This window comes from Neoarthrinium moseri (assembly GCF_022829205.1).
Source record: "Neoarthrinium moseri strain CBS 164.80 chromosome Unknown scaffold35_Wmoseri_CBS_16480, whole genome shotgun sequence".
In the NCBI taxonomy this organism is placed as follows: domain Eukaryota; kingdom Fungi; phylum Ascomycota; class Sordariomycetes; order Amphisphaeriales; family Apiosporaceae; genus Neoarthrinium; species Neoarthrinium moseri.
The window spans coordinates 171020-194169 of record NW_026055149.1 but is presented as its reverse complement, the minus strand read 5'-3'; the positions used below and the strand labels follow the sequence as shown (position 1 = coordinate 194169).

At 53.1% G+C, this 23150-nt stretch overlaps 7 protein-coding genes across 7 annotated transcripts; 3 read left to right on the top strand and 4 right to left on the bottom strand.

Annotated features, from left to right (window-relative positions):
- Window positions 1-349: 349 nt before the first annotated feature.
- On the top strand, window positions 350-1977 carry JN550_008394 (uncharacterized protein; the record flags this gene model as incomplete). The annotated part of the gene is made up of 6 exons (XM_049320350.1): window positions 350-482; window positions 536-1148; window positions 1202-1472; window positions 1528-1599; window positions 1653-1759; window positions 1812-1977. 6 exons carry the CDS (start codon window positions 350-352, stop codon window positions 1975-1977), a joined length of 1362 nt encoding a protein of 453 aa, XP_049169616.1.
- Window positions 1978-5155: 3178 nt separating this feature from the next.
- On the top strand, window positions 5156-5989 carry JN550_008393 (uncharacterized protein; the record flags this gene model as incomplete). Its single annotated transcript, XM_049320349.1, has 1 exon — window positions 5156-5989. The coding sequence occupies one exon, from the start codon at window positions 5156-5158 to the stop codon at window positions 5987-5989; it is 834 nt and encodes a 277-aa protein (XP_049169615.1).
- A 66-nt stretch (window positions 5990-6055) lies between these two features.
- Window positions 6056-7351, bottom strand: JN550_008392 (uncharacterized protein; the record flags this gene model as incomplete). Its single annotated transcript, XM_049320348.1, has 3 exons — window positions 6056-6848; window positions 6905-6997; window positions 7050-7351. 3 exons carry the CDS (start codon window positions 7349-7351, stop codon window positions 6056-6058), a joined length of 1188 nt encoding a protein of 395 aa, XP_049169614.1.
- Window positions 7352-8567: 1216 nt separating this feature from the next.
- JN550_008391 (uncharacterized protein) lies at window positions 8568-9839 on the bottom strand (the record flags this gene model as incomplete). The annotated part of the gene is made up of 1 exon (XM_049320347.1): window positions 8568-9839. The coding sequence occupies one exon, from the start codon at window positions 9837-9839 to the stop codon at window positions 8568-8570; it is 1272 nt and encodes a 423-aa protein (XP_049169613.1).
- A 2647-nt stretch (window positions 9840-12486) lies between these two features.
- JN550_008390 (uncharacterized protein) lies at window positions 12487-13260 on the top strand (the record flags this gene model as incomplete). The annotated part of the gene is made up of 1 exon (XM_049320346.1): window positions 12487-13260. One exon carries the CDS (start codon window positions 12487-12489, stop codon window positions 13258-13260), a length of 774 nt encoding a protein of 257 aa, XP_049169612.1.
- A 322-nt stretch (window positions 13261-13582) lies between these two features.
- Window positions 13583-14500, bottom strand: JN550_008389 (uncharacterized protein; the record flags this gene model as incomplete). The annotated part of the gene is made up of 1 exon (XM_049320345.1): window positions 13583-14500. The coding sequence occupies one exon, from the start codon at window positions 14498-14500 to the stop codon at window positions 13583-13585; it is 918 nt and encodes a 305-aa protein (XP_049169611.1).
- Window positions 14501-16882: 2382 nt separating this feature from the next.
- Window positions 16883-18232, bottom strand: JN550_008388 (uncharacterized protein; the record flags this gene model as incomplete). The annotated part of the gene is made up of 1 exon (XM_049320344.1): window positions 16883-18232. The coding sequence occupies one exon, from the start codon at window positions 18230-18232 to the stop codon at window positions 16883-16885; it is 1350 nt and encodes a 449-aa protein (XP_049169610.1).
- Window positions 18233-23150: the final 4918 nt, after the last annotated feature.

Sequence of the window (23150 nt, the reverse complement as noted above, 5' to 3'; positions counted from 1 at the left end):
CTCTTCCTGTGTCACGTCTAGATCCGACGCTGTATTCAGCTGCATGATACAAGCCACCATGGGAGTCTGGCCGGGCCATGGACTGAAGCTAGGATCATAGGCTCGGACAATGGAAGTCGCTGACAGCTCCTGAGAGTAGCCCATATGGGAGCGAAAGTCTCTTGAGCCCCGTCCCTGAGTTTTCTGACACTCAGTAAGTTGCCTCTCGAACATTGAAAAGCGTTGGCCGCGAAAAAGACTATTGGAAATAACACCAACCCACCTCTCTCACATCCCACGTCTCGTTTACTAAGAAAGCAAAATCTGTCGGACTCCCGTGAAGCTGGACAGGGTCCCTATTTCACCAGCAATGGAGAAGGCTGGCTCCATAGCAGGATCGATCCGGACTGAGTTCCTCAATAATCCTTTCGACACGCCAGACAACAGGTCATCCGTGGGGAGGCCATTGTCGATACGATCTGTATCTTCTTCAAGATTCTCGCGTACGCTGCCCTATATCATCCTCCATTCATCCTTGATTAATATTCTTGTGTAGAGTCTGGCACCAGGCCCCGAAAGCAACGGAAATTCAAGTCGGCTCGCCTCATCGGCCCCTATGAGAAGCCATGGCTCGCACGGAGTACTCCTCGGAAAAAGTGGGATATGATTATCGTCTTCGGCATCAGCTTCCTCGGGTTGTTACTCGCAGGGTATATCATTTATACAGGCTGGGCATCCGTCGACAACCCAGACTACTGTTTGGTATTCACTGACGACTTTTCCGGCGGGATTAGTTCTGATAATTGGTCGTTTGAGCAAGAGCTTGGCGGCTTCGGCGCGGAGTCGTTTGACTGGACGACCAACGACACCAAAAATATCTACACAGATTCAAATGGATTGCACATTGTGCCTACCCTGACTACTGAAGTCACTGACATTACCGAGGCCCAGCTGACAGACGGTTACACTCTCAACCTTACTGCGCTGGGAACGTGTACTAGCACCGATGCCAAAGACTGCGTGATAACTAGCAACTCGACCAAGGGTACTGTCATCAATCCCGTTCGAAGTGGCAGGATCAACACCAAAGGCAAGCATAACATACGTTACGGAAAGGTTGAAGTTGTTGCAAAACTTCCAAAAGGTGATTGGATCTGGCCCGCGATTTGGTAAGCACTTATACATTCACTCCGTTGAACGAACTGCTGACGGCTATGACAAGGATGATGCCAGAGGACAGCGTCTACGGTGAATGGCCCCGAAGCGGAGAAATTGACATCATGGAGTCTAGAGGCAACGCTCGTGGCTACAGTGGTGGTCGTGATGAAGTATCCGGAACCCTTCACTGGGGCCCTGATACTGGAGAAGACGGTTATTGGAGGACATCAAATACTCGTCAAATCAAGCATGGCGACTATTCAGATGACTTCCACATTTATGGAATGGAGTGGAGCGATAGCTACCTCTACACTTATGTTGACAACCGCCTATTGGTAAGTGATAAAAGGGTAGGATCACAGCAGTAGGTCTGGAACTAAGAAAGTACAGCAATCGCTCTATGTGCCTTTCGGCTCCTCCTGGGGCAGCCTATTTAACCGCGGTCACTTTGAATACACAGGGGTACGTTATGGTTCCTAATGAAAAGCAGGATGTGATAGCTCACATCATATTAGGCAAATCTTTGGGCTACCTCCAACTCATCGACACTAAACGCTCCTTTCGACCAATCGTTCTACCTCATTTTGAATGTGGCTGTCGGATCCACTTCTGGTTTCTTCAGGTGCGCACGTCACTGATCTAAGACTCTATGCAGTCGACTGACATGTTTTCAGTGATGGCGAAGGAGAGAAGCCGTGGAGCGATTCCTCGACCAAAGCCACGCAGCAGTTCTGGAGTGCCAAAGACATCTGGCTTCCCACATGGGGCGACGGTGATCAGAAGGGAATGTCAATCAAGAGTGTCAAGATGTGGAGGCGGGGAGCATGTGGGTCTACCTAACTTGGGATTAATCAAACGTCGACCTCGTTGAGGCGTTCCACTTTTAATGTTTAATATGACACCAGAGGTGGAGTATAGTATTGTTTGCTTGACACACATGTTAGAGCATCTGTTGGATTAGAGCTGTTCAGTCATAAGTCGGAGAAGTTCGTGTCCAGCTGCTGTAAAGTTTCACCTACCACTGCCTCTATGAAAAGAGACAAAGGCTATGTGCTTCTCATAACGGAACTTCTTCTGGTATTGGATCTCATTTACGTGTAAAGAGATCGCTTGGTATATCGAGCGATGATTGTGCCATACTCCTTACAAGCTTTCGGTCCTTCGAGGAACTGAAAACCGACAGCGGGGTTGTTAGCAATAGTCTCCAGGAGTGAACTGAAAACTCCGGACAAACCGTTTACTTCTCGTCTGCCTTGAGCTCTCTAATACTTCTTCCAATACTTCCGAAGGGATTTTCTCCAACCGCACGAATCGGGCTTTAAGACAATACATACGCTACTGTACGTCCACCCTCAGATGCGATGCACATGGAGAAAGTTGCAGAAAGCTCGGCAACGAACGACAACAAGCGTTGTGAAAGCCCATGTACAATAATTCACGCCAATGTCTAACATCAACTTGTACTGAGGCCTCCACCCTCTGAACTGGCTTGCAAGAGATGTGCTACGAGAAACCCCCGCGACGGGACGTAGCGAGCGGCCAACCTCCGCGTACAAGCCTCAGCGTTGGATAGGGTGCACGCATTCTCCCAATTAGATTGAGGATTAAGACCTGGCAGATCCGTTGGGCGCTGGTGCTCCAAAAGATCAAAAGCATGCCAAAAGGAATTATGAACCACTTTGTGGTTGCCAGCTGCGCCACTTGGTAATCGGCTGGACATTTGGACTCATATGTACCGAGATTTCGACAGGCACCACTACATAATTTTATCCGATTGCCTGCACAGAATTGACAGTAAGTCATATCGTTCACAAGCTCATGGAGCTGCCACAATGCATCTTGCAACGATTGATACCCTTTCGCCATCATGAATACAAGCTATCGCAAGCATTTCTTACCAATCGAGTCCGACCCTGAGATATTTAATCAGCTTATATATTCGCTCGGCGCCTCGTCATGTCTTGTTCTTTGAAGATGTTGTGTCGCTTGAAGAATCAAGCGGCTCTACCCCACCACTCAGGATTACGAGGTTCGGAGGGTTGGGTCAAACGAAATGCGCACCGATCATGACAATGTTGTATGGTTCAAGCAAACAATCATCAACGCATGTGGGCTTTATGCTATCCTGCATTCCTCGAGCAGCAAGCTATCCCAAAGTGAACTGCGTAAGGACTGCGTCTCGCGGTACAATATATATGTTGACAAAGTCTAGCGCCCGGTTGTCTACTCGAAGAACCAATGTCCGATTATCCAGCAACCGCTACAAGCAAACGTCATCTCGTAATCGAGGACTCGACGAGACTTGAAGAAATGTATACCAATTTAGCCAATGAAGGATGCTCGCCTGTACCGCATGCAGAAGCAGAGGTCGATTTTCACCACGTCTATTTTGTGAAGGCAAAGAGCAACCAGCATCTCTATGAGCTAGACGGCGACCGCACAGGGCCAATCGGCACGGGCGTAGTCCTAGAATCGAATCATGATGTGCTCTCTGAGAAGAGTGTGCAATTTGTGCAAAGACATCAGTCAAGTACGGCATGAGCAAGACGGCATGTTCGCGTTGATGGCACTAGTGCGAGACACTGAGACAGAAAATTAATAATAAAAGGATGTGCACTGTTTCATAGTAAGGCGCGCTTCGGACTCATCAGTCCGGCTCATCTTTCGAGTCGTACAGCACGTGATAAATAAGATCATGGAGTAAATTGGGACTAATCGCATATACGTGCTCGCGCGTGAAAGCCCTAGCTTGAGTATGATCACATAAGACTTCGACTAGAGGCTCACCAGAGAGTATACCCACTCACGCAAGCCCGTCTAAAGCATATATCCGTTTTGTCCACGCCGAGATCCACCAAGCGCTTCACTATAAAAACATACTCACGGCCCGACAGCTCGAATTATCGGCTGTAGCAAGTCTGCATACTACCTTTGAGACCATTTCATTCCAAAGCAAAACCATTATCGTGTGTCCTACACACATCGTCGCCTCTACAAAATGTGGACTATTCCTAATGTTGACCGGATGACTGAAGGGCTGACTGCTCAATTTCGCGGCACCATTCGAACCATGCTCCAAGGAGTGAGAGGAACGACATACAAAAACCGGCGGGCCTGAATGAGATAGCTTTATAGACCATATCCTTTCAGAAGCAGGACTTTCCTTCCTCTAGCAATCGAATAGACGAGGCGTACGGCAACTGCAAAGATGGACAGTCCAGCACCGCGAGTAGGAACTTCAAGATCCGTTGGAATAACTTCCGATCAACGAACCAATGATTTCAAATTTACGGGATTTTTTGCCGCATAGTTATGTACTAAATTATATTGCGCAAGTTGCATGGTGGCTCTTGGCTTTAGCTATACGGTTACCGGGGTAATGGACGGTATCACATCCTGAAAATCAACCATAGGACAGCCCCTGTGCCTGTCGGCCACTATGATCACAATCCATATTACTATTTTTCAAAACATGTTAATATATGCATCTTCATCGCAGTCGCGAGAGGTCAGACTATTAATTCTGCCGAGGCTTGTGCGACATGCAAGCTGACGAACAGGGGGTTTGGGCAGGTGGAAAATAGCAGCCAAACGCGGCGTTTCATTGGCAAATCGCACCGACGATTGCATCCCGATCAGCCGCATCAGGGTTCCAACCAACAGTGCTGTCTTAGACAGTGGAGTATGCGGCGCAAGTAGCGTGCAGCTTCAGCCCTTCCCCTTATGTGATGGCGCTGAGAAACTAACCCCAGTCTCGCGGTCCACAGCAAATCAGGACGCCCGCATTTGTGTCCACTGCATGGTACAACCTCTCGGCCGCCCTTGCTTGGCTGAAATTCCTAGTATCAGTCGGACGTGACCGTCGGCACCCTTGTTTCTAGGCAACTTCCACAGCCCCCGAGGCTACCGATTTACATATTTATATCTACACCTCGAGGCTGCTGCTGAGACATGCAATGTAGTCTCCTTCAATTGTTCGGTTTTGCGCACCAAACTAGGTAGCACGGCTCGCATCAACATGTCGACCACAACACAGGCCAAACCCACTTCAGCGGCCAAGGGTACTTACATCCCTTCCGGGCCCAATGACCTGAGGGGGCCTTGTCCGGTGATCAACTCCCTGGCGAACCATGGCTACCTCCCGCGAGACGGGCGTGACTGTCGCGTCGGCGACTTCACCGCCGCCATGCACGCGCTGGGGATCTCCCCGGTCCTCGGTGCGACACTGAGCAACCCGATCTTTCTCGAGCGCGTAGTCCCGGGTCTGAAGGGCGACGACGCAGTCCAGCCGAGTCGCTCGCTCCTGGGCAAGATCTGGTATCTCGTCCGGAACCCCTGGGCCATTGCCTTCACCGGCTTCGGCATGCGCCGACCCGGCCAGGTCGACTCGATGGGCAACAAGTGCCTGGGCCTCGACCAATTTGCGCTGCATGGTGCCGTGGAACACGACATTTCGCTCAGTCGCTGGGACATTGCGCAGGGTGACAACCACACTCGTCAGCCGGAACTCGTCAAGCGATTGCTCGAGTCGTCATCGGATGGAGGAAAGACACTGACGCTGGAGGACCTGGCAAACTTCCGGCGCCGGAGGATAGAGGAGCAGAAGGAAAGCAACCCCGAGGTCACCTACGAGAAAAAGCAACATCAAACGGCATGCGGAGAAATCGCGCTGATTCTGAGCGTCTTCGGCGACAGGAAGAGCATTCCATCCGAATACGTCCGCGCGCTATTCCTCGAGGAGCGCCTGCCAGTGCAGGAGGGTTGGAAGAAGAGGCAGTGGTGGACCGTTGGGTTAATTGAACTGGAGAGGGTAGTAAGCAAAGTTAAGAAGTTCATTGGGTTGCAGATCTGAACTGTTCAAATATATATTAATAATCTAAGGCGTATTTTGATTAGATTAACTATGTGATTATGTCCTCTATCGGACAGCGCCCTTTGTCGTCGCCCCGATGGCAGCACCCGACGCCGGGACCAGAAAGTCGGACCCGCGCACGGAACCATCCGCGTTTCTGGCGCCCTTCAGCGTCGTGGCGTCAACGCTCTTGAAAGAGCTGTTGGACCAGGTGGTCGAAGAGTCCCAGGAGTTTCCAGAGGACTTGCTGCCCTTGACCAGACTGACCTGCGCACTGCCAACGTTCAGGGCTGCGACATTGCTGGTCAGCGTCGATGCTGAGCTGCGCATGTGGAACCCAAGGTCACCGTTGTTCCAGGCCGTGTTTCGAGTGAATGTGAGCGAGCCGGGGTTTCCGTTATCAATAAAGCCCTTCTTGGCATTGGCAAAGGCCATACAATTCTTGACGATGTGGTTTGCCGGCGGGTTGTTGGTGATGCCTAGCTTGAATCCATTGCCATCTCCCTCGAACTCTGTGAACCCCCAGCGGTTGAAGCCGTTGCCCCATGCGTAGACCTCTTCGAGAGTGACTGCGGAACCGAACTGGAATAAGTCGAGCCCGTCATCTACGTTGTCCCACAGCCGGGCATTACGCAGCACGTTGCCCTCGCCGGATCCCTCCTTGCATGCAAAGCCATCGGCGCTCTCGCCGTTCTTGCGCGGGTCTCGGTTCCGGTACGAATCCAGATAGACCACCGTGTTGTTTGAGGACGTACCTTGAATCTGGAACCCAGATTCGTAGTTGCCATGCGTCGAGAGCAGCTCGTAGTAGTTGTGAGAGGCATCACGTGCGTAGACGCCGTACGGTCCATTGATAAGCCTGGATGTCCGGTCAGTATAATGATTGACGATTCCGACCGGTATAGGAAATCATACTCTAGATTGTAGAACTTCCAATAGTTTGCCCCTTCGATGTGGAGAATCCCTCTCTCGGCATTGGGTAGAGACTCGCCTACGCCGTATGGTGTTCTATGATAAGTAAAGTCAGCATTATGACTTTTGGAATGTTCGCAAGACTGACCCTGGAAGTGATTCTCCATCTAGAATAACCTTCTCTGTCCCATAGGGTCTGAGGGTGATTGGCGAAGTTCTAGTACCACTCTTGGTGATCTGTATATTTGTTGTCGGCTTGTAACTCCCAGCTCGTAGATATATCGTGTCTCCTGCGGCCGCGGCATTTACGGCAGCTTGAATGGAACCAAAGGGCGCATCGATAGTGCCCGAGCCGGTACCTGTTGGCGAGACGTATAGGAGCGCAGCTTGGGCAGCACTACACAGAACAGTCGCCAGAACCACGTGGTGAAAAGCCCGTCTGCTAGGCATCGTAATCAGCTAACTTAGTACTGTCAGATCCTTGAGAGTAACATGAATTTCTAGAAGGGGGCTTCGAACGAACGGAACTTTAGTTATTTATACATATCAAAAGTAGTCCCGGTGATCTTACGTATCGAACCTAACTTGCATCATTCCTGCTTGCAATGTTGTTTCCCTGCCCCTGAACATAGTTACTGGAGCTTCTCCATGTATGGAGATGAGAGCAGTCCTGAATTACTTGGCACGCTACTGGAATGGTGAAATCTCCACCAATGATGCCCTAGTCCCGGACACTATGTCACATCTTGGCAGACGCAATGGGCGAGCGCGGAGCCGAAATGGGGGCGACCCTCTCAGTCTAGTATATATAATAAAGTAAAAGAGAAATTGTCCTAACCTTGGGCCCGTACGGTAGATTTTCGGCCATTGGGGGTGCACGGATTCTTCGATGGCTTCCCTTATAATTATTATGCGAGCCGAGCAGTGCGTGTAGTGACATTGGCTGTGAGTGGTCTTGTATCATCCATCCAGGGTAGATAAAACCTCTAGAGGTCGGCACGGGAATCATAGACAATGTAAGAACGCGTCTTATACTACAGCTACAGCATTCGAGAAGAATCCTAGGCCCAACCCAACCCAAGCGAACTTTCGTAAACTTTGGAGTCGTCTTAGAAAGTGTCACGGTGAGGCATATTCAACGAAAACGTGGTATATTCAGTGGCCACATTCAATGTCACGTGGCCAGTAGCCTATATTCTTCAGAGTTGGCGTCACATAGTCGTATGTATGCTCGTCAAGCATCACATCCATACGTGACTCATTCTCCATTCTTCATTCGCAAGACGCACTTGATCAAAATGGTTGAAGTATTGAGGCATTAGTTTACATTTATTTAACTAATCTTGATGAGGAACTCCAATGACAATTAGACCTGTTCCGTACTCCAGTTATACTCTCTGAGTTATCTAGTTTTCACGTCCCTCCGCAGGTCCTGGTACCGTGAAATTCTGTTCATACAATGTCGTTATATCGTTAAAAGACTGTTTCATTCTGCAATTAAATGCTGGAATCTGTCCCCGGGATTCTATGCCCCAAGGAAATACTGTAGTGCATCTTGCTCACTGGCATCGAAGCGTGGACAAGGGTGGAGTACCAAGTTGTGTAGGATGAGGCGGTGGTGGGCAATTCAGCCAGATGCCGGGTCTAAAAGTCAGCTCAACGGCCCCTAGAAAACTCGTGGCTTGCCCTTGCGTGTTGTCGCGGACTGAAAGCCCATGAGCTTACTCGCCACCAAGCCGCCAACCACACTCTCTGCCATGCCCTTCACACCACCAGCTTTCGTACGCCGCGGATCTTTGTCGATGAAAGCATCGATGGCAGCGGCACCCAAGGCAGCAGTAGCAACCTTGGCGCCCTTCTGGCCGGTCCAAGAGCCAGGCTCCTTACGAAGGCGGAAGGCAGTGACGCCGCCCGCCTCCAGAGCCGCACGGGCTGCCAGCTGCCATCTGTGGGCAACGTCGGGGTTCGGTGACTTCATCTCGTTCTTGTAGAACTCCCGTCTGGACTGCGAACCTCTCGTTGGGGTTTCTGAGCCTCGGCGATGGGAATGTGACCGATGGCGCCGCCTTTGGGGTGACGGCGAGGGACTGACAGAATATCGGCGGCTGCGACGCCTATGCCGGCGATCCTCGTCTGAATCGTAGCCCCTGGTCCGGGCGGGGGACACGCTGTATGACTTCTGTCGCCCGTGCAGCGGCGGCCGACGACGGTCACTGTCCTTTGCCGATGCCCTTCGCCGCGGTGGTGGTGGTGAAGGCGAGGGGCTTATAGAATAGTGTCTGCGACGGCGTGGCCGGTCGTACGGGTCGTCGTGGTAATCGTCGTAGCGACCACCGTAGCCCGGCCCCGCTGAACGACCTCGTGCCAACTGTGGGTTCTGGGCTGCGGCGTACGCCTGCACCACATCGCCTAGAGTGTTTAAGCCTTTGCGACTGTAGGTTTTCATGTTCTTTTTGAGGGCAGGGCGGTTGACCCAGCGTCCAAACCTGTCCTGCTTTGGACTACTCGGACTACCAGCTGCCGCCGCCGTCGCTGCTGCTGCGGCCCCGACCACGGCCCCCGCAGCAGCGGCATCTGCGGCAGTCTTGGATGACTTTCTCGGTGGTGAATCGTCGCGTCTGGAGCGCCGGTGCCGTGGGGGCGAGCTGGAATGGTGCCTCGAGGAACGGTGGGGTGGAGAGCCTCCGCGCCTCGACCTGGGTGGAGGGGAGGCACCGCTGGAGTTTGGCGGCAGGGTCGACGCTCTGCTCGACCTGTGACGCCGTGACGACCTCGGCTCTTCACCTTCAAATGTGTGAGGCGGCGGCTCGGGAAAGGCATCGGACCCGACGTACTCGAAGGCATCGTCGCCCACCCCAGCGTGAGAGTCCGGGTATGCCCTGTGGGACACGTACGGGTCGTCGTACTTGGGATCGTAGCGCGAGGACCTGGACGCCATGATTGCTGATTATGAAGAAAAAGGAATGTGCTGCGAGGAAGGAATAGCCTCTTTGGGAGGACGATCTGCTTTCAGGTTTGCAAGAGGGATGGAGTCGACTAGGTATAGCCTTGCGAACCCCTGGCAGAGCAGGCAGGTTATAGAGAGACAGACAGACAGGCAGACGGACAGACACTCGGCACTTAAGCAAACAGGTCTACCCTGGCGATGGCTACGAGTGGCCGTCCGGCTTGTGCGGTTGTGCTCGTCCACGGGCAACGGGCAACGGGCAACGGGCATAGGGGCGTGGAGGGGGATCTCCGGCGATCAAGCAAGAAGGGTCCAGGGCACGGTTTTGGCAAACGCAGACGCGGCACACGACGCACCACGACGTAGGTGCTGCATGTGTGCGAAGGCCCGACTGGACGGACGCTCTCCGTCTCGCCGCGATCGTGTTGCGGTGTAGCGAATGACCTACGGGGGCTTGCCAGCATGCCTGCAAGTCTGCAAACTTCCAGAGCCTGGAACAGCGCATGTGGCCCGCACTGGACCGGTGATGTCAGTCGAGGCCTCTCAAGCCGGAGTCTCAAGCCCCTCAGGCCCCTCAGGCCCCTCAGGCCCCCTGCCCACCCCACGGTCCACGCCTGGATCGCCCGACCCGACTCGGCTAACTGCAACTTAGCGGGGACCAACTGTAGGGCAGCCCTTAGCCCATCCGCCCAGAACAGTCACCAGTCACCAGCCAAAGCCCAGTGACAGCGGGGCTGTCGCGTAGGTATTTGGGTGGAACGCTTGGCGATTAAATGCGAAGGGCCTCTCCTGGGGCCCCTGTCAAACTGTCCCTGGACACAGAATCACCACGAAGCCCCACATGATCTCATCCATCTGGCTGACCAGAGCGCCAGCACAGCAACCTCGAAGGGTCCCGCGACCAGTTGAGGGCCGCACGACGCAAGCCCCCGGAGCCGAGATGGACGGTCACTTGTTGGACTGCTCAAAGCCACAGTTGCTTTGCATACAATGTTGAGAGGTCCAATCGCCAAGTGCCCAGCAGTAGATGCGGCGTACTACAGGAGACAAGAGACTGACAGGCTGGTGACTGGCGAGGGAGACCCGAGTTCTTGGCAAGGCCGAGGGGCACCTTGACTAGCTGATCGGCGAATAAGTCTATTCCGGATAGAACCTTCTTTGACCCTCTAGTCAGGTGGTCAACAAATGGCTACTGAACGCTTGTCTCGCAAAGCAGACTTGGCTGTGAGACTACGAGACTACTATGCACAACAGGCTTGTGGCTCGTCCAGGTCACGTGTGTCATGATCGACGTAACGGAGGCAGGAACTGTTGGAAGCAGCCGGGAGTCTACTACCCACCAGGTCCTCGAGATGAATGCAATTCCATTACCTAAGTCCAATACTCGCATAACAGCTACCCGAGACCAAGTAGATGAGGGGGTCGATAGATCGACAAGCCTCACACAATCATGAAGTGTCGTGATTGGGAGTTCTGAGATCTTGACTGGCCTAGTTAGTCCTGACGTGGAACGTTGCGAGACATCCTACACAGTGCAGATGGGGGGCTTGCCTGGCCTGGCTTGTCCTCCAGGTTTCTAGAATGCGCCCAGATATCGCGGTACCTCGCCCCCGAACCTATTTCGCAGTGTCGGGCCGCTATGTACGGAAGCACAACTGTCGCCGAGCAATTGGACTCCGCATTTGTGGCTGTTCTGGCCTCCTCGTATCCGAGTCATCGGCCACAACCAAGTCAAACTAGCTGCTCCAGAGAATGATGATGTTCTTCCAGCTAGGTTCTAACATCAACTACAATTACAGGCCAGAGACGGTAAAGCCGTGAATGAACAATGAGACTCTGTGGCAGCGCCTTATTCGCCTTGTCCAGTTTGCCTCGTTCTGGATCGCGTATACCACATCCGATGACAGTTTGCACTCTGAAGCCCTCTCGTCTAAGTAACAAGCAGTTTGCCAATGGAGCAGTGGTTCAAGAGAACCCCATGAACACCGGGCAGCCATTTCATTCAACTCTCCCTAGAATTTACTATTAATAGACGCCCCTGCCCCCGCAACTCGCTGCCGTCCAGTATTCGTGGTAACCGGCAACTAGGCTAAACTCCAGACCACATACTTGAGTAGCATCGGGCAAGATCCTGCTGGGTTTGGTATGACAGCCTCCGCATTCTCAAGGCGACTTCGAAACTTCCCGTCTTCGATGATCCTGCATAAACACGGCTTAGGCAGCCCTATGGCCTGAGAGCGATTTCTGGCGCTTGGTAGACACTGATAGAGTTCAACGTTCCTCGAGACATGTCATTTGCAGGGCTGAATCCGTGGCTCTGGGGGCCATGGAGCAAATTTCCGATTGACACAACCCGGAACTCAATCCAGGACAATAACCGGACATGTCGCAAAACCCCAGCTTTTGTGACGGGGACAATGTTATAGCCAGTCCGGGACATATGTTTGCCAAGGCTAGGCGTCACATCCAACTCATGTACTTACAGCCAGCCTTGGCGGTTCTTATAGACATTTTGGTGAACCAGACTCGGCTCTATATAAGTCCTAGGTTGGCCAGCTCTTTCGTTGTAGGGGAGTTGGAGGACAGGACAGGACAGATCATTTTCCAGGCCGTCCCCGTGTGCTAATACAGCTGCGCAATGCGATCTCACGCCTTTCCCCTGCTCGCCCTCGTGGCCGTAGCCCTCGCCCTGCCCAACTACCAGCAGAAGCCTCCCGCTCCTTACCCAGAGACCCCAGAGAAGCAATGCCCTCACATCGTCTGCTTCGATGGCATTAGCAGCTGCGGTGAGAGATACGGCTCATGTTACGACGAGTGCAAACCCGAGCTGAAGCCGACTCCCAAGCCCTGCCCCCCGGCTGAGGCGCCGGAGCCCGGGCCAGGGCCTGCCGAGCCGGCTCCGAAGCCACCACCGCCCGCACCGGCACCAGGTCCCGGCCCCGCCGATCCGGCTGAGAAGCCGCCGCCACCGCCCCCCGCGCCCGTGCCCGCGCCAGAACCTGCTCCTGCTGATCCGGGTGCAAAGCCTCCTCCGCCAAGCCCTTATGAAGCTTGCGTATTGCCCCCGCCAGGACCTGATGGTAAACCACCACCACCACCACCACCAGGTCCCGATGGTAAACCACCGCCACCACCACCAGGCCCCGATGGTAAACCACCACCACCACCACCAGGTCCTGATGGAAAACCGCCACCACCAGGGCCCGATGGTAAACCACCACCACCAGGCCCTCATGACAAGCCGGCACCTCCACCAGGACCTGACGGTAAGCCAGGACCCGCGCCAGGACCAGATGAGAAGCCCCCGCCGCCACCAGGTCCTCATGACAAGCCTGAGCCTCCATACAAGCAACCTCCGCCGCCACCATATGACGAGGACAGTTGCGAAGAGGACGAGTACGAGACTTATTAAGCTGTACACTTGACAGGCTTTTTACTGAGGGCGGGTTCTTGGCTACGTCAAAAATAATTGTAATGACTTGCGCTCACCTTGTGTGGCAGCGCTCAAAACTATGGAGTCGATCAAGGGACATTGATGTATTAAGGTGTTTTCGCACTCAAGACTCATGAAATTCAGGGATATCAATATATAACAACTTGGGTATTCCAGCCCGGTGCTTAGGAGACCAAATAACATGCGCTCTACCGTGCCTTCAATGTAACTGACAACGTCGTGACCGTCTCTATTATATTCCAGAGGGGTGACTCGTCCTTGTGTTCCAGTAGGGTCTAGCCTACAATACGAGAGCAGCAAAGAGGCCAGCCACCAGTCCCACCGGTCCGATGCCGTTGGCCGACGCCCCAGCCGTGACAATGGCAGAAGCCGTGGTCGAGCTTGGCCTGACCAGCGTACCCGTCCCTGGAATCGTAGAGTTTGCCCTGACGCTCGTGACCGGGAAGCTGCTCACTGGGAAAGATGAGGGGATGGAAGCTGCAGTCGTCCGTGTAGTCGACGAGCCAGCACACTGGCAGGGTGCAGTCACAGTGACAGTGACAGCTCCTGCTCCTCCTCCTCCTCCAGTTGCAGCCACCTCGGAGGTTGCCTTCGCTCCAGTCGCAGTGGCCGAGGCGGTGATGAGGGCGGACGATCCACCGCTGCTCTTGCAGTTGCTCGACGAGAAGGCGTCGGCCCCTTTCTGCAAAGTATCCTGAACGTCGCCCACCAAGCCCTTCGCGATACTCTGAGCCTCTTCCGGAAGTTTGCCGATGATGGTTTCAATCAGGGAGTTCGACGTGGTGCTTATGTCTGTGAAGGAGGACTGTACGTCACTGCATAGCCCGGCTTTCTCGAACTGTGACTTTTTGGCTTCGAGGTCGGAAATCAGAGACTTGCCGACAGTTCCAAGTGACGAGACCGAGGACTGCAGAGAGACGGCGTCCGTGAGGCTCAGGTCTGACGACCCGTCGAGGGTAGTTGCAGCTGATTTGATGGTTTCGATAAGAGCAGCGGAATCGGACTTGACCTGGGTAGCATCGGTATCAAATGCCTTGACCGATGTATCGAGTGTGACCATGGCTGCTGAGACTTGAGCCACGGCCGAAGAAACAGCAGTGATATCTCGTTGCACCTTGCTAGGAGGGCTAGCCAATGTAGAGTCTGCCACAGATGTGCCTGCCAAGGCAAGGCCCCCTAGGATGCTTGACGCCTTCATGATTGTTCTGGTTTGAGAAAATCGTAGCTTACAAAGAGTCCAATCGGTGTGGTGGTGTTCCTTGCTTAGCTTCGGTGTATAGGGCGAGAAGGCTTATTCCCCCATTTCCCGCAAGGTAGTAGGCACGCAGCGTCTTATATGAGAACGAAAGGGGTTATCGTGCCTCAGTGTCACACCTCAGGAAGTCCACAGCCACCCCCAGCGACAGGCCAACGATGCATGCCGAGGCGAAGCCATCTGCTTGTGTGACAAAACATCATGCATTAATTTGGATATGATGGTTGACGTCAAATAAGCTTCGTTGATTCGATCGCCAGATCGCCAGGAGATGTACCGGGTTGCAAGGAACAAGAGCCAGGATCCGCAGATCAGACGAGTAGAGGCAACTTTTCTTTACCAAATTTGGGAGTAGAGGACTTCAAGTAAAGGTTAAGACAAGGACCTGGATGCGGCTGCTTCAGCCAATAGGGGCAAGCTTCTGGGGGCGAAATGAACTGTGCCGACCAGTGCCTCAAATCCGCAACACCAACGCGCTTGCAACTCATATCAGACAATCATATCAGACAATCATCATTACGTCGATCTCGAGTGGCTGGTGTCATGACAACATGATGGACCAACGTGACGGCGTAAGGGCGCCTACTCATCAGACGATGACCTCTGAATACAGATGGCCAAGAGCAGACGCGGGGAAGGCAAGGCGCCGTCGTTTGAAAAAGTCCAGGGCGTCCCGTCCATTGAGAATACAACGCTGCCCAGTCATCCGTGGTACCTTGCAGCGTCTGGGCTTTTCTAGAAGTCAAAACAAGGTTGCAAGCCGTCCGAAGACTAGGGGAGATCGACAATTGTTCAAATTTGCAATGGTAGAGCATGAAGAGCACAGGCATCCTCAAACGGTGTCCGTTTCGGTGCACCCCTGCTCCGCGGGGCTATGGGTGATCCTCCGCGGCCAATCCATGGCCCAGCCGGGGGAGCCCGACGTCATTTCTGAGACATTGGGGGCTAACTTCAATTAAAACTACGTCTTTTTCTCGATGCCTGTTAACCAACCACTTGATAGGTATCTAGCCTCCGTTATGCAACGCCGGCAGTCTGTGTTGAAAGAACTTGGCGATGAGTTGGCCTCTCGAAATCATACGACGAAGAACTTGATGAAGAAACAGTATTCTTGCCTTTGGGCTCCGGCGACTTCTTCCCTTGATGCCCTGGGTGTCTGCTTGAATGCGGCTGTTCAAGTCTGGAAGCACTCTATTATACTCCGTAGTAATTTTATAGCTCATGCGCCTTGCTTTGGTTGGAACTTTATGATACTGCTAGGTGCTACTGACCATCCCCGACACCATGCTCTATAACAGCCAAATTACAATGCTTGCTCCAGTCTGAGCGACGTGGCCCCGTGGACAAGGCATGTGTCATAGGACAGTGTTAAGTTTCCCCGCCCGATTAGCCGGATTGGTTCCCTGGAGTTGTTTCTATGCCATCCTTGTTATTAAGTCAATCCCGTACTGAAATAACATTTTCACAAAACTTACCATGATCGGGCCACGCTGGCGCTTCTTGGTCCGTGGAACAGTCCATGCGCTGGCCGAGCGAAATCGAAGGCAGAGGATCTCATTCCTACTCACGGCGGGCGAGACCCGGTCTCATAATAGTTTTGTGCAGTGTTTTGCACTTATGAGGACACTGCCTCCTTCCTTTAATGGTTGGACTTTCAAACTCTGGTAAGATTCAGGAAAGGGGGGTCATGCGATTCAAGGTTGAAAACTTGAAAGCAGGTAGTAGTACTGTCGTGATAGACCCTTGTTCAGTAATATAGAACGAGAACACCTTGATACTATCCCAGATTATCGAAATCTTTTTATGTCGATGCTTGTTATTCCACCCACCAAAATGTCCCGAGACAAATTATACTCACAGCATATTTGAAAAGCATAGGTCATGTTCTAGTCCTTACTATCACTTGCCTCTATTTTTCACTGAAGCTCGAGAAGTGAACGATATGAGCTATGGGTTTCTAAAATTAATATGGATACCGGGCACCGTCAAATTATAGATTTGACGCTGCACAGGCTCAGTGGTCATCCACACTGCTCACAGGTCGTGACTAAATTAGTTGGGAATGCCAACCACCGTTGCATGCACAAATGGACGATCCAGATAATTCATGCTTTACTGTCTCTAATAAGGCATCTGCACGAAAAGGCTACATCACATGACGCTTGGAAATCCACCAGGTCGAGCTCACACTACTCAGCGAGATGACTACGAAGTATGTAGCAAAATATCTCATGTTCTATATTCTATAAGTCTATGGGTATCAGTCTATCCGTGTGTCTTCCGAGTCTATCAGTATCTATTAGGAAATCAAAGTGCACCGAAGGCTTAGACAGTGTCAGGCCGCATCTTCCTTCGCAATCGAAGCAACACCACCATTCCCGTAGTGAAGGTCAGACAAGCCCCGATCAGGAGACTGACTGCACCAAAGCCTATCAAACCATTCCATCTGTCCTCGCTCTCACCGCCGCCCAAAATGGCTCCACCGATAGGTGTTCCAATCAACACAGCAATGCCAGCAACGAAACAAGACATCCCTAGTCGTGTCCCAACGCGACTGTGATCTGAGGTGAGCGAAAAGATGCCCGTTGGTTGGCAGACGACGACGCCACCGGAGAATGCACCGTAAAGCACGGCGAAAACAACAATGCCAGCAAAGTCGCGAATTCCTAGCCATCCGAAGCCGAGGATGCATGAGACTCCAGCACAGGCAGCCATGACAAAACAGGGAGTGCCTGTAAGGTCACAGAGAAGCCCAGGAATTACACGGCCCAGGACGCTTGAAGCGTTCATAATAGTGAGCATATACGGCGCAAACGACGCCGAAGACAGCCCATGCTTCACGGTGAACAGCTCGATATAGAAGAAGGGAATGTACAACCCCATGAAGCAGAAAAATCCGCCGGCGACGAACGTCATAAAGTCGACATCGGTCAAGGCCGAGGTATCAATCAAGCTCCGACGATGCTTCGATGGTGGTAGCCTGGTCTTGAAGAAAAGCAGGGGCACTATCGCAAGAGCCAGCAAGATGAATGCAATGACACGCGTGGCCCAGCCAAAACCTATCTCGTCTACAAGCTGATTAAACACAATAGGGAGAACGGTGCCGGCTATAGGCGACCCAGATGATCCGATCCCGGTCGCCAGGGCCACACGCTTAGAGAAGTACTGTGACAGGACAGCAGTGGATGGCAAGAACACGAGTGCACATCCCACGCCTATGCAGACACCTTGAGCCAGGAAGACTTGCCAAAATTCAGTGCACAGCGACGTCATGAATTGTCCGAGGACAATGAAGAAAAGACCGCTGCACACCAAGTGTCGGAAGTATCCCATGTCGAAAAGGGGGCCGGAGAAGAGACCTCCGGCCAATAGCATGCAGCCCTGGATAGACCCAATCCACGAGATGGCCGAGGATGTGCTTGAGGGCAAGAGAACTTGCTCATAGTATGTCTGATAGACACCAAAGCAGTTCACCAGCCCAAAGGTGCAGAAGACGACACACCAACAACTGAGGACTTGCAGCCATGCCGTGAGCCCACCATCTGGTCGGGTCGAGAAGTCGGGTGGTGGACGGTTCGGGTTCGATATCACACCCGTTGCTCCCATAGCAGTCGACTCCTCGGCCAGTGCGTCGAACGCGGCGCCGCGCTGCTTGTCGTCCGGGATCTCAGCCATATTCCGCGGTGGAGTGATACCAGTCAATGGTTTAGGGGGCGACGGCACGATACGGTGCAACCACGGGCTAAGATGTCAACTAGACGTCAATTGTCGGTGGACGAGTGTAAAGTTTTGGCGAGCCCTGGAGACGCAAAACTCCCTCTTCCGGAGGCTGCCCAAGTTTTACACCCCATCTTGATTGCGGATCAATAGCCCTTTGCTCAGTGCCGTCCCAGGTCCCGGAAACGCAAGTCGGATAGCGGATGGGCAGAGGCCAGCAGGAGGACCCGGAGGAACCACCTTGCCAGCGATGGCATGTCTCGGTGGCCGCGCCTTCGCGCGTCTAGCCCAAGCCCCGAGATAGCGCGAGCCATGGCGGTGGGTAAACTGGAGACATGTGGATCACGACCGAAATTCGCCGCCGAGATGCTGCCGCATCCAGCTCTTATCATTCGCTGAGCCGCGTGGGATGGATCCGTTTTCTCTTCGTTTTTCTATCTCTGGACGGGGATAAATCGGGATCTCGCTGACTTGAGCGTGCTCGACATCCACTTTGACGTGCCCGTTGCCTATGGTATCGCATTGAAGGGCCTGGAGCGACTCGTATTGTAGGCAGAGTAACACTACGAACAAAGATAGCAGATGGCCCTGGGATGGCGCGACAATCTAAGTTTAAGTTCTCCAATGCTGATCTGCCAAAGCACTGGCCTCCCTTTCCGATCTCCCCCCATGGGTCTTAAGATAACCCGATCACAGAACCCGAGCCATGGAACCGAGGTTAACTAGCACACTTCGACTGCCGGGTCCAGAGAATGGAAGTACCGACTCGGCTCATCCCGAGATCTAATTTGAGCCGCACGCAGCCCTACGAGTTATGAAACAGTATAATAGGGTCTCTACGTCATGAAGTTGCCGTGGGTTGAACTCTGCGTGCGTCGGCTTGCATGAACTTTCGGAATGAGGCTACAGCGTAACGCCTTGTGGGAGCTTGGACCTCTTCCTTACGCACTCTTTCCTAAAGGCAGCGCAAAACAGGTGATGACTGAAACGGCGTTTACGGTGTAGGCAATGCCAAATGAGATCCTCTCAGCCATCACGGTGCAAATTATGGGTGAGACTGGCGAGTAGTAGATATATAACTGCTATCATGTGCACACAACCGGACGTACACGCAATGCTGATTTGCTGTTCATCCAAGCGCAAGGTTCCGCATGGCCAATATTGATGCAAAACCATTATAGCTTCCTATATTCTCTAGCAAGAAGCACAGCTTTGAACGTTTTGGGGCAACACAACTGACGATGACATGTAGAGCTTTTGCTTTTTCCCTGCATATAAATGCAGAAAGCCGAAACCCCCAACAAGCGACATGGGGTCATCTACACATTGCGTGTCAGACTCATGGCATCGAAAGCTGTAGTTAAGTAGGGTATCAATCCCCAAACTGTCGTCTGCCGCAGGCTTTACTGTGGTCAGCTTTGGCCTTTTGATTCATATTATTATTCAGATGCTCTGCGGGCGATGGGAAGCTCCAGCAGGAAGCCCTGTTGTTTCAAATGCTCACACCAGCAAGACGGGTGTGGCAATGCAAGGTTGTCGCAGCAAGGAATCTCCTCCAACTTCCCCAGGGTCCAAGCGGGCTGCACCTAGCAAGCAGGACCGACCGTTCACGAACGGGGCCCGGTCCACTGCAATGCTTGGCGGAGCCATTCTTGGGTGGCCATGGGATATAATGAGAGTATTGCCGTGGTTCGATGTTGTCGTTGATGTCTTGACCGTCACCCTCGAGTTCTACACATACATCCACACAGCGCAAGTTCAGTGTCTTCATCCGGTATTGACTCGATCGATCCCCAGAAGCTGCAAATCGTGACAAGTCTGGGCGTATCCCTGACCTGACCGAGGCAGGCCGTCGCAGCCCATTTCTTGCCCAATTATTCGAAAGCTGGTCTTGCGGCTTGCCAAAGCCTCGAAGCCTCGGACGGTCCGTTTCGTACAGGCACGTAGAAGGGTTTCCGGATTCGATCTCAAAAACAGCAAGCTCTCAGCCACAGGGTCCCTGGGTGCTGCATAAACGTGTGGCTGCCACGACAAATCTTCCATGTGCGGTCTCGCCATAACCGGAAATGTAAGTCGTTGATCAGATCCCACTCACAGCTTGTGACCTCGGCAGCCTCCACCACCAGATCGCAAACAACGTTACGGCCCGAAGGAATAGGAACGTCATCTCGCATCAAGGCGCCGTTGATGCACGGAGTTTGTGGGCTCATCGGGGCCGGTTGGATCGGATCGGTATTTGAGAAATCCCCGCGCCCAGCAACCAAAGGGTACGATAACCGCGATTGCCCAGGAGGTCAACCACAACCATGCTTGACGGGGCGGCGTCGGACTAGATTCAGACCTCGAACTCGAATTCGGATTCACTCACCAGCACCACGTTTTGGGGCTTGCCACTGAGCGGCCCTTTTTGGGAATCCTTTTTGGGGAATCACCTCGCCAGGGGACGGCCTATCGGGGGTTTTTGTCGTTCTTCTGCAGCACTTGGTGCGCGATTCGCGACCACGACTTGGCTCGACTTAGCATGCGAGCGGGGCACATAGCCAGGGCCGGGAATGCCACCCGATTTAGGCATTCCGTCCGGCTTTCACTGACAGCTCGCCAACCAACCAAGGAGCCTGCTTCCAACTGTGTCTGCCTCAATCAACAGGTACCAGGCTCAGCAGGAGACGTTTGACATGTATAAAAGTGGCTGGCGGGCACGAGCCGGAAGCCATGCCGTCGGACAAACCCCCGAGAGTGTCACCGGTTATCTACAAAGTTTGAACTTGCATACTCGGCAGACACTACGGGCTCGCCATGATTCGCCTTCTCGAGATGGACTGGCGAGGGATTCGATGGCATGTCTAGGCTCGCCTCAGTCGGTGTACATTCTGCCCTGAGCAGATTCCCGCATTAGGCCGCGGTTCCGCTACCCTGGAGACGGAAGAAACGGCTGGGGGGTGCTCTTCCCTCTTTGAGTTAGAGGAGGAGGAAGAATCATCAAGTCTCCATCGCTGGACGACCTTGTGGCTCCATGTCTACATCCAGCATGGCGAGCAACAAGTCGACGCTCGCAGTCAAGATCACCAGTGTACCAACTGATATGGTTGCCGATTGCGAAGGGAGCGGCCCTCGACTAGTCTGCCTGTACCGGCCAACCTAGGGTATGCAGTTCTGTAAGTGCGGTGTGAACTCCGACGTCTGCGCGCCCAGATGCGGAAACGAAAACGCCGCACACTCGTTCTCTCCACTTTACAGCACAGACAAACACATTATCGTGAGTCTCTCTCTCTCTCAGAATAGCCATGTTACCGTGTCGTATTTATGACGTTGCACATTCACTACCGGGCTGCATTCCCGGAACCAGAGGCTAGATAGCAAACGGCTTCACCGGAAGCTTTGGCACAGTTGGCACAGAGCTGTCAGCGACACCAACCGCTTGATTGGGCCGGGTCATGCACAGAGGCATTCCGTTGCTCTAGGAATGCTGCTCGATCTTACACTATGACCCTGCGATACGAAGTCTCTGCATAGAGATCCCGGCCAGGAGACGAATGGCAAGGTTAGGCTTCCGATGAGTGCCTAGTCATTATAAGAACGCTTCGTTCCTGTCTCGTGGTCCATGATGACTCGAACGAATTCGAATTCACGATCCTCAGCATTGTGCCCTTTTTGGCGACTGATAATTGCCGGTTGGATCGTGGGCTGTTTTAATTGTTAAGCTATTGCCAAGTCGTTATGCTTGATCAGCCCTGAGCTTCATTACGCCCTCCGCCCTCTCCCCAGGGAAAGGGGTATTACTTGGAATGGCTTAGTATCATGCAACAAATGGGGATTTCAGCATCGAGAGTTCTCCGAGGAAACTGGCATCCACAACTAATTGCGTACCACCGCAGGAGCTGCACGCACTAGCTTGCATATACCATTCCGACATGACGATTGCTCTAACCCTTGCTTTAATCCAAGAGCCAGGGCCGGCACCTCGAGTCATGATTGAGGCAGAAGGCCGCAGCCAATAAGCCGGGAATTTCGAGACAAGAAAATCCCAAGTCAGGTGTCTCGCAGCTAGGTCCCCGTCTGTTAGAAGCTCCCACGCGGAACAGCTGGCCAATGTAATATACGCGGAGAATCAGGACCAGACTCTGCACTGTTGCGCTGCGAATTTGTGTCCGTTTGCAGGATGTCACCTATATGACGCATCTTTCGCGACCACCCCAGAGGCCAATTGAAACGGCCTTCTGTACAGAGGGCCGAATGGTGACTTGGCAATGCTGTTTCGGCAACCTACGCTGACGCATGCTTGGCCTGCACGATCAGTGAGTTGTCTGGCCAGTGGCCACGCAAGAGCCTCGTCGCTCGGCCAAATCCGCATGGCAAGGGACTGATAGGGTAGCATGGGTCACAGCGTTAACGCAGTGACATGACATCCTGCTATTTACGTCTAGATCCGAATTCCGCAATTTACTGCAGGGTTTCGCACACGCACACATGACGAGAACGACAAGATGTTTTCCTTCGACTTTGCCCCAGAGATGACGATGTCAGCCGTCAAACCGCGTGCAAGATGGCATTCCTGGCCACGGGAACAGTTCTTGCGCCGAATTATACCGCAGCAAGTCGGCGCTTGCGGTTTTGGCATCAACGTTGCGTTGCAACTGTCGCTCGCCCCTAGCTGGATCTCTTGCCTATCACTGGAGGGATACCAAGCGATGAGCAAGACCGGGCCGGTCTTCACCACTCCCCACAGCATGCATTCACAATGTCCGCTAGTCAGTTCTCGTCCCGCGTTATGGATTCAGCATGACTTCGTAGTAACGGGAGTACACATGGTCCAATATCATGTGGCTACTAGCGGCAATACCGCTTGCGACAATCTGGCACTCAAATGGCTTGTTCC